We start from the raw sequence: 14,839 nt of genomic DNA, 5'->3' as shown, positions 1-14,839 counted from the left end.
GCTCTGCGGTTTGCCTCAATAGGGCCAGAGAAGCAACGGAGGAGACATGCACAGCGAACTTTAGAAAGGCCTGACCTTGAGCTTTTCCTCCTCCACCTTTCGGTGGGGGAAATGTTGAGCTAGGGAGGACCTTATGGAATGGCCTCGTTGTATTTTAAAAGAAGTCACAAAGGCAGCCCCCTCTGGTACTTTCACTGGTGTCTTAAATTAATCTGAGATGGAACCATGTACCCCGAATCCTCCTCTCCCAACACACACACAAATACACACACACACATGCACTCACAAGCACACACTTTTTTTTTTTTTTCCGAATAAAGATTCCCTGCGAGTTATAGTTGTCTTATTTCTACCCCAACACAGGGACGAGGATCTGATGAAAGCTAATTTTTGTACAATTATTAGACTTAATTCCAAATAGTCATCCTGCCTTAATGTGAATCATAAAAATAGGCATACACAGGAGGTATACTCCTTCACAAATTTTTTTGTGGCTCTGGCTTCTGGAGCAGTGGACCTGGCGGCTGCAAACTTTGGCGTGGAGGTGAAGAGTTTGGCTCCAGCGGACTTCGCATGAGATGTATTTACAGGCCACCTGTGTGCTGCAAAAACACAGACTTGACTCTGGCTTTGAAGGTTTGCTGTGTCAGGAGACACCCGGTTTCAGGCAGAGAATAACACACATTGGGGTTTGGAAGACTCTTTTTCCACACTCTTAAGGTTTCTTTGATTGGTTGCAACATGATGACAATGAATCACATAAACCACCTCGTTTATAGATGGTACTTTCCCCGGTGAAGCTGGGGTGAATTTTACTGCATAATTTGTTTTCCTAGCAACCTCAAATATAGAGTAATTATGTGTTAAATGTTTTCGCAGCAACATTTATGAAATATTTCCATACCATAATATTCCCAGCTGGAGACAGGAGCCACCGCTATCCCACATTTGAAAAGACCGGTTCCTGAAGCAAGGGCCAGTGACGAAACATAGCCTCCATAGGACTGTGGAGACATCATCACAAGTCAGTTCCAGATTTACTTTCAGAAAGTCTCCAACATCGTTTTACAGCAACTCTCCTCACACTAAGTACTGATGGGAACTGGGGATATGCATGGGGTAGATTAAATGTTTATCTTGGCCCTTGGCAGCAAACTCTACCTGACACAGCATCATTTCACCCCTAGTAAACTAAAAATACTTGGTTTGCTGATCAGAGCATGGTAGGGGCCGTTTAAGAGATATTTATAATTGCAACTTTTCTGCCAAAATTATTTTCCTTTATATTTTTCCATTGAGGACCTTGCCAGAACAAAACCAGGACCTTACTCGAAAGAAATGCACAAAGAAAGGAGATTATTCCTCCAATGCAAAAGCGAGATACTTTCCATAGTTTACAAAATTCCTGTAAGACAATACTCACGTCTGTGTATTTACTTAATGGGTTTTCATGATAGAACAACAAGGGAAGGACATAAGAATCTTTTGGATAATTGAAGACATGGCCAGAGTTTGTGTATAATGTAACATTATATATTCTCTTCTGATGATTTCTGGCATCGCAGCTCAAAGGAGGAAAAGCCACTGGTGTCTTTAAAAGTCTTACATAGCCCCCCATAAACTTAATGGAAAAAAAAAAAAAAGAAATGCAAAACGAGTCAGGAGTAGGGTTAGTGCTTATCAATTTTCTTCTCCAAGGAATCAGGCAGATGATTCAGAAATGTAAACCTGACAGCAGAAGATGTCTGTCCATGTCACTTGGAAATTCGAACCTTTCCCTAAAAGTCGAGAAATGAACACAATAAGGTGGCATTCCCCCTGGAAGTGAAATTTGGGTTGTGGAAACATGCCTGAGAGAGATGCTTCTTCTGGGAATGTGGACAAAGCCGTGCTCTGGGTCCTCCCAAATGTGTGTGCTAGATCGGGAAGTGATTCTCAGTGCATGTTCTTGCCCCAACACAGGAAAGCTTCCCCTTGCATTACTTCCATCTGATTCTTAGTTTAGGTCAGCATTCTGATTCTTAGGTCACCAAAGGACCGTACAACTTTCCAACTGGAATGTGCCGTGTATTTAGGACCTTATTACCACAAATGTCTGGAAGCCATTTTCTCTTAGGTCACCCTTTGTCACAGAAAAGTCAGTCAGAAAGGGTGAAAGAGGGAGAGGGAGAGCTTCACAGAGTGAGAGACAGGCAGACAGAGAGACAGACATGCTAATGAGGGCAGGTCAGTGGCTGGGGTCTATTCTTAACCCATGAAATACGTGGAATATGGGGATAAGCTAAACAACTTTACTGAATTCACGAGTTAGAGGAAGAATTCTTCAACTAGTGTACAGTTGTATGTTTCCAGTTCTGGGGAATTTTATTGAGGACCCTTGGTGACAAAACAGAGAATAGAAGAAGCAGCTTCCAATTATATCATGGCCTTTTTTTAATTATACATAGAGGAGAACTAAAACATGTTCTAATAGGGGAAAATATATTTTAAAAACAGAAAGAACAGTGGGTTTAAAAGTCATTTTGGTAAGTGAAAATTTTCACTTATAAAAATGATTTGCTTTGATTCGTAGGTTAGCAACGACTATTACTGAAATGGAAGTCCTCGCCTTCTTTCTTAATTTTAGGTTCAACTGAGAGGAAAGTCAGCCTGCGTTAGAAATATTTTTTGTGGTTTTATTGGAAAGGGGTGTTTACTACCAGTAACAATGGCGGGTCCCGCTGAAATAGCATGAAGTGAGATTGGAAATGGAAAGCATTTACACACAGTAAAAAGGGTTTTTAACATTTCTGTTCGAAACCTTGCAAATTATTAACCTGTCTCTCCTGAGTGATTAGAGAGAAGTGCTGTGCCTAAATAAAATTTCCGTGTTTCCAGGATGAATACGGATTGTCTCTAGGAATTTGTAAGAGCAAAACTAGTGTAGCAATAGCACAACAGAAGTAGGTGTTCTTTAAATTCTCAGGCAGCTTAGAAAAGCGATTCCTATTGTAGAAATGAAGAGGAAATAAAATAAACCCGCATTGACTTTTTTCTGCTCTCCCATGGGTGGGGCTCCAAGGCAGAGTGGGTGGCTGTCGCAAGCAAGGAACCCACGGAGCAGATTGGCCATGAGAATTCTAGAATTTTGTCCTTTGCACTTAGATGCCTTGCCATTTTGTTTAAACGAAGGATATCTTTAAAAACATTCTTAGAAGGGCACAGAATTTTGAGGGGTTTATAGAACGCTCTTATGTGAGCCATAATGCACAGTGGAACATTTTACCTACAGGCATAATAGTGAATAGCTAACATTTGTAGGGCCAAGGCTCTTGAAACCTTCTTTGAGGACCCACACACGCTGCTTCCCTTCTCCCTCCTCGGATGTTCCCCTGCTTGTCAGCTCTGCTGATGCTCTCTGCACCCTCCAGGCATGATCTTAGCCCCAGGACTTCCACAAACGCTGGTGCCCTCTACCTAGAACACTCTTTTTCCTGAAAGGGCCATGGCTCACTTCCTCCCATTTCATGTCTTAACTCAAAGAAAGTCACACCTGTCCTTCTCATCTACACCGCACCAACCCTGTATCATGCTCCTTTCTTGATTTGTTTTGTGTTTTACCAGAGCACTTGTCATCGTTTAATATCCTATTCATTGTACTTCTTTGTCCTGCCTATTGTCTTTCTTCCCAACTGTTCCCAAAGTCATAAAGGTAGACATTTTCATCTGTCTTCTTAGTGAATGTATCCCCAGCACTGACAACATGGCCTGGGACATGGCGGGGAAGAGAATCAGTATTTGTCAAGTATGTCACTTTCCTGTTAACTCAGCTCATCCTCACAGGGACCCGGTGAGGAAATCATGGCTGCCTTTCACAATGAGGAAGCTATGGCCCGGAGGGGGAGTCAGGCAGCAGCAGAGCTGGGATTCAAAGCCAGGACACCTGCCTCCTACAACGCATGACTTTCCTCTCTGTCCTTGCAATGGGGCAAACCTCGTCGGAGAACTTTAAGTTTGGAGTCGAATGTAGTCTCATTAGAGGTGCATTTGTCCTACTTTTACATCGTTGATTACACATAGCAATTCAAATTGCTTATAATTAGTCACTGGAAGAGAAAGGAACTAAGATTAAATCATGAACTAATGCTTATTCAACACCACCTGGCTAGGCCTATATTAACAAAGCAAGGCCCACAAATGAGGTTGTTATTCTAATAATTTAGGCAAAACCCCTGCTGCTCTTCAATTGTCAGAATAATTACTTCAGTTTTTCTTCACATAAACCAGGGTTTTGCAACCACAGCACAGTTGACATTTTTGGGCTGGATAATTCTTGTTTGTGGGGACCTGCCCTGTGCATTATGGGATATTTAACAGCATCTCTGGCCTCGACTCATTAAGTGCCAGTAGCACACCCCCCCCGACCCCCATGGCGACAACCAAAAATGACTCCAGACATTGCCAAATGTCCCCTGAGGGGCAAGATGGGCTGGTGAAGAACTGGGTATAGCAGACACTTCCTAGACATGGTGTCGGCTGCCTAGTGGGTATCTAATAAGCAGCTAAAAACTGAGCTACTGGATTTGGGTGTGAGAAATAAAAGGGTAAGATCAAAATGCCTCCTCTTCCCTTCTTAATCAGGATTATGGAGGGAAACATAGAATTTGCAGTTTATTTGTCAATTGACTACCAAAAATGTATGGGGTTAGCTACAGTATGTTTCTCAGACCGCTAACTTGCCCAACACTTCAGGGGAACAGATGCTTTCTTCCTTGGTATGAAATACAATAATAGTAGCTAAGTAACGCTTGCAGTCATTCTCAACATCTTCCTCTTTTGCATCTCCAGATTGCCACAGGTCCCTGCTTATTATACTAGAAAACAGCACTTGAAGCTCTGACCTCTTCCCACCTCTTACTTCACTTCCTAAATTCAGGCCCTTGGTATTTGTGGCCATTATTACTGCTCACCTAGCTCCTTGGCCCACTCCCTCCCCCCACCTCAGACCATCCTCCACCCTGCGGCCAAGAGTGTCTTTGTAAGACATCAATCCTATTCCCTATTCACTTTAAGAGCACATTTCAAAAAAGTATCCATGGAATCAAATACCTTTTGGTAATACTGTATTAATAAAAATGTAACAGGATTTTTTACTCTTCCTTCATAGAACTGATATACACTATTATGCAGAATTCATGATTTACCAAATTATTAGACCCGGAGGACCTTTTCCTGAAAAAGTCATTGGTACTAATAAGATACATTTGGGAGAACATGGACTTACAGGATTAAATTTCGTTAAAATAACATCATTGGTGTGTGGGATGGCCAAGTATTTTGTTAAACATTTGGGGGAAAAAAATTAATAAAACAAAAAGACAAAGTCCATTCCCTTGATGAGGTCATTTTCATGGGAGAAACCAATAGACATACAAAATAAAACATGGTAATTCCTAGAAGAGCAATATACGGAATTATTGGAGCACAAAGAAATTTGTATCTGAGTAGGGTTTTAAAGAGTAAGTAGGAGTTTTGCATTTTAGAGGAAGAGGAGCAGAATGGAAGAAGATGGACACATAGCAGGTGCAAGGAATAGGATTCAGAATAGCATGAGAGCAAGAACACACAGACAGAAGTCAAATCATTCCTAAGGCATGGGGAAAAGTGGAAAGAGATGAAACTGGAAAGAGCAGGTTACCGCCAGATTGCTAAGGGCTTTCCATGCAAGGAAGTAAGTTTGGGCACCAGGTCAAGGTCAATGTGTGGCCTTAGGAAACATGTAAGCATATAAGCAGATAAGCAACATGGTAAAAACTGTGTTTTGGAGTAGCAACTTCATTAGCGACATTGCAGCTTGTGAGGCCCAAACAGGAAAGCTAGTTAAAAGGCAAATGGAATCGTTAAACCAATACCGCCCAATGGTCCATGGACCCAAAGAATCAGCATTACCTGAGATCATGTTAGAAGTGCAAATCCTTGGGACTCACCCTGGGCTACTGAATCAGAATCTTTGGTGGAAGGGACCTGGAAACTGTTTGAACAAGTCCTCCAGATGATGCTTATGTAAGCTACAGTTTGAGAAGGTCTGCTCTGAATTACGTATGAAGAAACTTGAACTAAAGCACTGGCAGTTGGGGATGATGAGAACAGATTTGGGTGTTGAGAGAAATTACTTACCAATGAAATGTTGGAGTCGGGGAGCAAGAGAAGTTGAAAATAGCCCTAAATTTACTAATGGGGGTGACTAGGAGTGTGGTGAGGTCTTTCAATAAAGATGAAGACTTGGTTTAAGGAGCTTGTAACAAGTTTAGCATGTATGGGTTAGGCTTGAGGCCCCAGTAGGACATTTGGGATAGAAGGTCAGTGAGCACTTGAAATGTGGACCTCAGAAGAGAGGCAGATGCAAGTGGCAGGGAGCTGACAGTCAGCACCATCTTTGAAATTACATGGGTTTCCCCAAGGAAGTGAAAAACAATGAGAGCCATGGCCAGACCCTGAAAAAGACTGACATTTAAAGAATGAATGGAAAAATTTTTAAAAATAATAAATAAGGAATGAATGGAGTGTAATGATCATGGAGACAAAGAAAAATAAGAGAAATGTGTTGCAGAGTCATGGATAGAGGCCATTCTCCTTTAGACAGTCTAAAAGTCCTCCTGCTATCTGGCTACGTACCTATTCAAACTCTGTTCTTCACCATTCTCACTATGTGCCTTACGCTTCTGAAGTTTCCAGCATCCAGACCAACCACACCCTATTCACTGATACCTCAGGACTTGGGCAAAGCTGTCTTCATTCTCTGGAATGCACCATTACTGACCTATCTTCCCTACCTCATTTCTGAATCTCCCCTTAGCTCTCCCAGCTAAAATTAATCACTCTTCTCCCTGGTGTTCTCTGCCACCACGTTGTATCTGTCTTAACACTAGGAACATTGCTGAGCAATGGCTTTTTCCCTCTCTGTTTTATCTAATAGAGGGCTAGGGCTACAATTTATTCATCTTTCCATCTTCTAAAGAACCTAATATAAGATCTAGTTGAGATCCAATAAAAATTTACTACATTGGTGAAAGAATGCATGAGTCAATGATCAGATGGATGGATTAAATAAATCATAAAGAAATCATTTTTAAAAAGTATAGTATTAAGGTCTTTTTCCTTCAGGCTCTTCTGGGCCCGGCTGATTTAGGGGCTGCCCAGATGTTGCATCTATCAGCAGTTCACTTATTTCTTCTTCTGTGTGCGCTTTCAGGAGTTCCCTCACAATCTCTGCCTTGTGGAAAGTAAGCAAGAAAGGGGATCTAATATGCTACATCTTCTAGAAGCATTTTCATAGACATGATGAGAATCTCTTATCGAAGAATTTCAGACTGATATGGATGTATTCTGGGGTGTTGTGTGGGTTCTTTAAATCATCCTACATAGATGGTTCTCTACCAAACTAATACCAGGATATTGTAGAAATGAAATTAAAGATTCTTCTTTATGGTTATTTCAAAGCCTGCAGGAAAAGGAAAGTAAAACTGCACGAGAAATGTTAATGATTATACGGAAGGGTTCAGTGTGAAATCTGAATCTTTCAAAAATTTACTTCAGGAAATTTCATAAAAATGGATAGTAGGAGAGATCGTATCTGAAATATTTCACTATAAAAATATTTCATTTATTTCCAGCCATTTGAATTCCATTCTGTTTAGATATTTAACATTTGATAGTTTTAAGAAGGACCAAATGGCTTGAAGTAACAACTTTCCACAAATTCATAACAGCTCTTCATCTGGTCACTGAGCTGAGAGCTGAGCCGGAGCCTGCAGGCTCCCTTCAATATTGGGTTTCATTCCCTCCATCTTGTGCAGGCCGCTCTCAGAGAAAACAGCCAAGAAAAACAACCCAAGCACAAATGGCTGCAAATTGACTTGCAAATGTACAAATTCAGACCAAAAAGTGAAACAGGAACTCTTCTTTGAAGGGTAATTATCATAATTTATAATGGGCAAATCTAAACTCTTTCCAATATTTCTCCAAACTTTCCAGTGACTTCATTGCCCATGATTGGGAAGTTTTGCCACTTCCTTTTAATGTGTATTTTGAGAACCTGCATAGCTTCTCACACATGGGCAATTATCTCCATGACCTATAACTCAGAAACTAAATTATACTTTTCTCTTGTTAGCACAAATTAATATTAGGTCTGGTAAAATAATTTGATTACAAAAAAAAAAAAAAAAAAAGAAAAACAAAAAAGAATCAAAACACCCAATATATGACTGGGATAGGCTAGGTACTAGGGAATTTATATTTTAAAAGTTCCTATGATTTCAAATGTTAGCGTAGCTCTTTATAAAAATGAAATGAAAAGATATACAGTAACTCTAAAATAACAAAAGAAATTAAACCTCTGATGAATATAGTTCAGTTCAGTTCATACAAAAAGAAAAGTAAAAATGTGTCAATTATGAGTTAATTTGCTATATGAGGAAGAAACTAACTGATTGGGAAAAAGGAACGCTTAAAGCCACCACTTTGAAGCCTAGATTATCTAAACTGACTGTTTCCATTGACAGATTAAATGATGTTGCAACATTAACATTTCATGAGAAACCTTATAAGCGCACACTTTAGAAAATTATGATTGCTGAACTGAATAACAGGAGTAAAACATATAAAACAACTCACCCAGCCCCATATGGCTATTCTTTTTTCATCAATGAAACCCATTTCTATGAATTTTCTAAAGTAAAAGAAACAAATTTTTAGAATTTTAAGTGTGTACACATGACATTTACTTCATTACACAAGCATATTTAATCCAAAGATTTAATAGAAACGCTCCATTTTCTTTGTTTAAACACATGCACAATAACACTGCACTTACAAATAATTAAAAGAATATTATCATGTTTTCTGCAAAAGATAAAATAGATCCTTTGGACTCTACCGTACATCTATTGGGTAGTACTTCTAGGGCTGCCGGTCTAGCATCCTGATTGCCTGAGTGAGTTACCTGGGACTTAACAAGGTCAAGACCCAGGCTTAATAGTAACACAGGAAGTCACAGCACCATGACTAGGACCAAATTTCCAAGTCCCCAGATTTGGGGAAAAAAAAAAAAAGATTTTTGTTATTGGATGCTTTAAATTTTATCAATTTTAAATGCTTAGATGTTAATGATAATTACTACCTCGTTTTTGGTCACTTTCATCCATGGAAATATATCCATCCTCTCCCATTTCACACTTAGGTACTCTCAATTTATCATGGTGTTGATAATTATGAGTGTCTTTTAGGATATGGACATGATTCATTTGTGTTCCATCACAGAAGAGCCTTCCTTTGGAAACTCTTTTGAAAATAAATTTCTTAGGAGCAAGAGACCATACTGAAGGGCAACCTTTAAAAAGTCATGGGAAGCCTTCATAATGCAACTTTGCAAGCTGGTACAAGATAGGAATGTTTTAGGCTAATTTATCCCATTCTTCCTTGAGGTTGGTGTTCTAGAGCAATTGTGATTTATTTTGGGAATGGTTTGATAAAATCTCAGGGAACGCTCAGGAAAAAAAAAAAAAAAGCAGTGGAAGAAAAAAGTAAGGCGGGGAAGAAAAAAGTAAGGTGGTTGAGCCATTGCAGAGACCCGGATGGACAGTAACAGGAAGGAGGGGAGAGAACAGAGTAACATAGGGAGCCAGAAAAATGCTATTTTTTCGTGTTCCCTTTAGTTATGTTAATGCTCTTTCTCATTCTTCTCTGGAAGTAAAAGTGGAGTGGCTTCATTAGTTGAATAATGAAGTTTCTTACAGGGATTTCACAGCAACCATTTTGCTCGTTGCATGGATTCAACATGCACGTTTCCAATGCACAGAGTAGTTGGGCAAATGCCCGGGACCAACAGATGGGAAGAAGCCCCGTCAGTCACAGCTTACCCTACACCGATTCTGAGGGACACTGAGGAGTCTATGGGGAAGAGATGCAGCAGCAAATGGAAAGTTGCTACCTGTGTGGATGCTGTTCATGATAAAACAGAGAAAATGTACAGCAAACTGTGGCATTTCAGCAATTCTTCCGTTAACTTCAGAAGCCAAATGAAAGAAGAGCAGGTTCACTTTCTTTGTTAGAAAAAGAAAAACTTTCCACGAGTGCTGGAAGACAGTTCTGAGCCATAAAATCAATTTCGATTTTATGATCTCCCAGAAACTAGCAATCATATTGCCTTGCATCTGGGGTAAAAGCAAATAGCAGGTGATACATGGGAGCAGGAAATTCTTAACAGCTCCCTTCCTCGGTTTATTCTGGAAGGATGACATTTACAGGAAATGATAGTGCAATAGTTAACGTGAAAATGAAACATTAACACTTAATGTGGCAGGACTAGGTTAAAGGTTAGCTAGATAATCTGAGCCCTTCCAGGCCAACAGGTCTCCATAAAATTCACGTCCAAATTCTCAAGAGCTCTCAGAAGGGTTATCAGAAACACTGTTGATCATGTAGTTAAAGAAAAATGTTAGTAACATATGAAAAAACATTTTGGAGGCTGGACTGAACTTTACATGTTTTCTTGCATTAAAAATGGCCCTAGACAAAAGGTTAATTTGGAATCCTAGGGATCAATTCTTACTCTGTTTTGGAATTGTTTTTATTGATACCATGTATAACAGTATGATACGATATTTTCTCACCAACAACCTTCTGGATATTGTGGGAAGTGTGGGAACATCAAAAGTGCCATATATATGCCAAATGAGTAGAACTGACCCTGTAACTAAGGAACATTCATGAGTCCTACCTATGTACCATTTGCTCAGAAGCCTAAGGGAAGCAGTTCCTAGTTTCACTTATGTTTTGACCTCACAAGCCTCTCCTTTGAAGCATTCTCTTTTGTGTAGTCAAAGTTGTGAGATTGTCTGGCTTCTTCTTCTTTTTAAGCCTGCTTTGCTTTGTTTAAATCTATTTATTGACCCAGACAAGTATTTACTGTTGTTCCCAAATATGTACACATGATTTCCTTTACGTATGTTTAAAAAATTTAGCCAGATTACATTTTATATGAGATCGAAGGGGACACATTTCATTTTCTTGTGGGAAGGTAATTTGAGGGTGGCCGTAAAGGCATTACAATCCCAATTCCCATGTCAGACATTCAGTGTCTGATTCCTAAAACACTTCCTGGGATTATCGTATAAATCTACCCATTTTAGCTTTTGTTTTCTCAAAGCATCAGGTTCCAAGGCATCCCTTTCACTTTTGCAAAACGACGCTTTCAAGCAAAGCCAGGCCAGTCCCAAGTGCATCTCTACTGTTGTCTATTTTCTTTGCACGGGCCACATAGCCTCCCTTGGTTCACTAGGCTGTTTACCAAAAGTTCCATCTAATAGCAATGCCATCTCTTCAGAGTGTGGGGGTGGGGTTGCGGGGGTTAACCCGTTTACAAAGATTGTAAGTGCACTGAAAGTAGAAATTGTAAATTGCACAATTTTATACAGAGTGGATCGCTATGGCATATATTAATATTTGATCTGTTGTTGTCGAATGGCTGAGCAAATGAGTGAACATATGCCTGCTCTATAGCAGGAAGACTTTCTTCAGATTCCATCCTAAAAATGGCTCAGAGAAGGTAAAGGTAGCCAACTACTGCCTCTGGTCTATCTACAGTTCTAAATGCCAAAGACATTTATATTATTGTGAAAATTGGTACAATTTGTGGCTTCATGTCCTATATATTGAACATCAGAAATAACAATTTTTGTTAAGGTCTCTACACGGGTTTCAGGTTTAAATTTTCATTCCATCCAAGAAACACGATGAGAATCTATCGGTTCTCTTTCTTGAGGTATTCTTAAATGCAAATGCTGCAATTTGGGTAGTAAATGAGTGCACTCAGAAATAGGATGATGTATTGTGTTGTTATCAGTAGATTGTGATGATGGTGATGATAAGTTTGTTTTTTAACCAGTGCCAAAACAAACCACTTTTTAGTTCTACCAACTTTGGAAAAGATCCAGTTGAATTACAAATGAGGTGTAATCTACATCTGGCTTTTGATGTAGTCCCAGGGTTGGGGTGCCCTTGGGTGTTTACTGCACGGTTTAAGTACAAATAGATCTAACCCATGGGGCAAAAAAATAAAATAAAATAAAAATAAAGGAAAAAAATTCCTTAAAGAATTAGGTCTGTAACACTGACAATGGTGTTCATATTTCCATCAAGGCACAAGGCAGTCTTTATGTGAGAAACCAGTCTCTTGGAAGACTTTTCTTTGAGCTATCTCTTCTCTACCTCTCCATCAGGCAGAAGATTCTCCGAAACAGGTTAATAGCAGACAGGCCAAAAATCTGGATCAGCAAGAAAGAGGGAGCCTCCTAGAAATTAGGCATGAAGAATGCCCACAGATTGTGCAGTGTTATTTAATAATCCACTTATTCACTTGTCAGATTTTACTCAAATAGGCTGCTTTTAATTGAATATTGTATATATGTGTGTGTATATTACTGTTCACAGAATGGAAGAAAAACTTGAAAACAGATGGGTTATGATTACTTTTCTATTTTTAAAAATAATTACTTGTGAGTCTAAACTCTTCTGGTGTGATTAGAGACAAAAATACAGAAAAGTATTGTCTGGGCCTGGCGCCTAGCTGTTAAATACAATCTTCATTGTGTATGCTATACTGAAATCAGTAACTAATAATGACATTATGATGATCAAAGGAATTTACCAATGAATTTTCTAAATTGCTCTTTGCTGTGAAAGAGTGTTTGACCTTAGGCTATTACGCACACATATACATCCACGACTAAGGGTCCACTTGGCCTGTGTTAGCTTTTACATTTGTAAACTACTGTTCTCTAACTTTTACATACCCCCAGCCTAATAAGAGAAACACAACAGCTGTAGAGAACTGTCCAGAAGAATCAAGCACAGTGTTTCTAAATAAACAACAATTTTGGTGACTATATTCTTTTTTGTTTCAGAAAAGATGATGGAGACACAAATTATGATTGAGAATGTAATTGAGAAGAATTCAGATTATGAGTCTGTCTTCCCTATGAATGTTTCCATAATATAATTTGTACTACATAAAATGAATTTTTTGTCAAATAAAAACAAGAAAACACTTTTATGCTAACACAGCCGAACTTCGCAGCTAGCTTAATTACAAAAGAATGCCTAGCATCTGTACGGATAGAGTGTTGATGAAATCTTGGGAGGAATTTCTAAATTTATGAGCCAGAATCCACAATGCTTGAGCAAATTCAGATGTTTGGCTGTCTATGGACCATCCCCAGAGTTATACAATTTTTTGTGTGGGAACCATGTGAATAAATGAAAGGATATCAGAATGACTGAAACATCAAATGAGAGTTATTTGTCATTTATCACTATAAATCATGTTTCTACATTTTTATTAGTTCTTTTCCATCAGTAGTTTTTTTCTCTTATTGGGCAAAAATATCTCTTTAAGATTAATGGTAATTTTAGATAAAGTTAGGAAAATAGACAAAAAGAATGACATCATTAAAGATGGAGAAACCCAACAGTGATTGCATGACTTTTGTTGTGCATCAATTTCTGTTTGAATAAGAAGGTGCTCACCTGACCGCTGTGATCTGGTCCTCAACTTCATAAACACCCAGCTTTCGATATACTGCATACAGTAGTTTGTCACCTTGGAAAGCTGTTCCTCGGCCATCCACCAAGGCAATGACTATCCCTTCCCTACTTGCAAGATAAGAAATCCAACTAATAGCAAATACAGACCTTACGCTCTGACTGCAAGGACCACCATACCTACAGAAAAAAAAAAAAAAAAGAATCTTGGATTCCTTTGTAAAACTCAACTTCACATCATGGCTAAGAATTGCCTTTAGTATTTCCCAGTACATTTGTATAATAAAATTTCAATAACAGTGGCATTAGAACTGGCTCAAAATCAAGAGAGGACCAGGCTTTTCCCAGAGGTTTGCTACAAGGAAGTTGTTTTGGGACACAGCCTCTCCTATTCCCCAAAACGGATACATCTAGGGTTGGCATTTCAAGGAATATGTGTGGGTTTTTCGTCATTTCTGCCACCTGCCACTTGCTAAAAGCAGGCATAAGATATACTAAAAAAAATGCATGGTGTTTTAAGCAAATTGTGTGTAGGTCAGCACTGATTTTGGGTGTGATTCCACTAAATGTATTCCATTCCCTTATTTCATTTCTAACTCACTTACATAAGACATTAAGATGATTTACAATATTTTTTGGCTGCAATTTCTCTATCTCAAAGGTATTCTGACACATTCGGCAATTTGCCATACAAAGGAAATTCAAGACAGCGAATGCAAGCTAGTCCATCTAAAATCCCCAAACTTCCTCAATCTATTTTAAATAGCCATATTTTATTTACTCTGATTAGTTGAGGAATATATAAAAACAGCATCAATAGGAACTGTTACCAAGGAGAATGGTTCATTCTATCTCATAAATGTGTATTTAATTCAACATATTTTCAGTAAATAGTTTTTACACCAAAGAAAATATTACATACACTTGAATTAGCAAGGGATACTTCTTTGATCTGTCAAATTGAGGAGGAAGAATCATCTTGTACCATAAAGCTTGGGGGAAAAAAAAGAAAAATCTTTATTCCACTATATTCATAGCATTATTTATTTTTCTTTAATAACAAGTTAACAAAATCAATTCATAACTAGTAAATTATAAAAAATCAAGAATATATTATAAGTTGATTTTTACTACATATTTTTGCCAAATTTATAAATTACTAGAAATTTTGAGTTATTGTTTTTCTAGAAGCACACACTCTAAAATTAAAATTAGATAAATTCTTTTTAAAAAAATACTAGTGTTGAAATGGAGCTAC

General features: G+C 38.5%; 1 protein-coding gene across 4 annotated transcripts in view; it reads right to left on the bottom strand.

Moving 5' to 3' along the window:
* Positions 1–14,839, bottom strand: part of LOC101674189 (fibroblast activation protein alpha) — a 74,195-nt gene that overhangs the window by 2,927 nt on the left and 56,429 nt on the right. For all 4 annotated transcript variants that reach the window (XM_013051998.2, XM_013051996.2, XM_004743956.3 and 1 more), the window contains 4 exons: positions 14,504–14,573; positions 13,567–13,761; positions 8,656–8,710; positions 905–1,004 (listed from right to left, as the gene is read on the bottom strand). In XM_013051998.2, coding sequence (XP_012907452.1) covers positions 905–1,004; positions 8,656–8,710; positions 13,567–13,761; positions 14,504–14,573 — 420 coding nt within the window. The remainder of the gene's footprint in view (positions 1–904; positions 1,005–8,655; positions 8,711–13,566; positions 13,762–14,503; positions 14,574–14,839) is intronic.

The sequence above is a fragment of the Mustela putorius genome, unplaced genomic scaffold, assembly GCF_011764305.1.
Source record: "Mustela putorius furo isolate JIRA1106 unplaced genomic scaffold, ASM1176430v1.1 tig00003869_pilon_pilon_pilon, whole genome shotgun sequence".
NCBI lineage: Eukaryota > Metazoa > Chordata > Mammalia > Carnivora > Mustelidae > Mustela > Mustela putorius.
The sequence above is the reverse complement of the archived record's forward strand: the minus strand, read 5'-3'. Positions and strand labels throughout refer to the sequence as shown.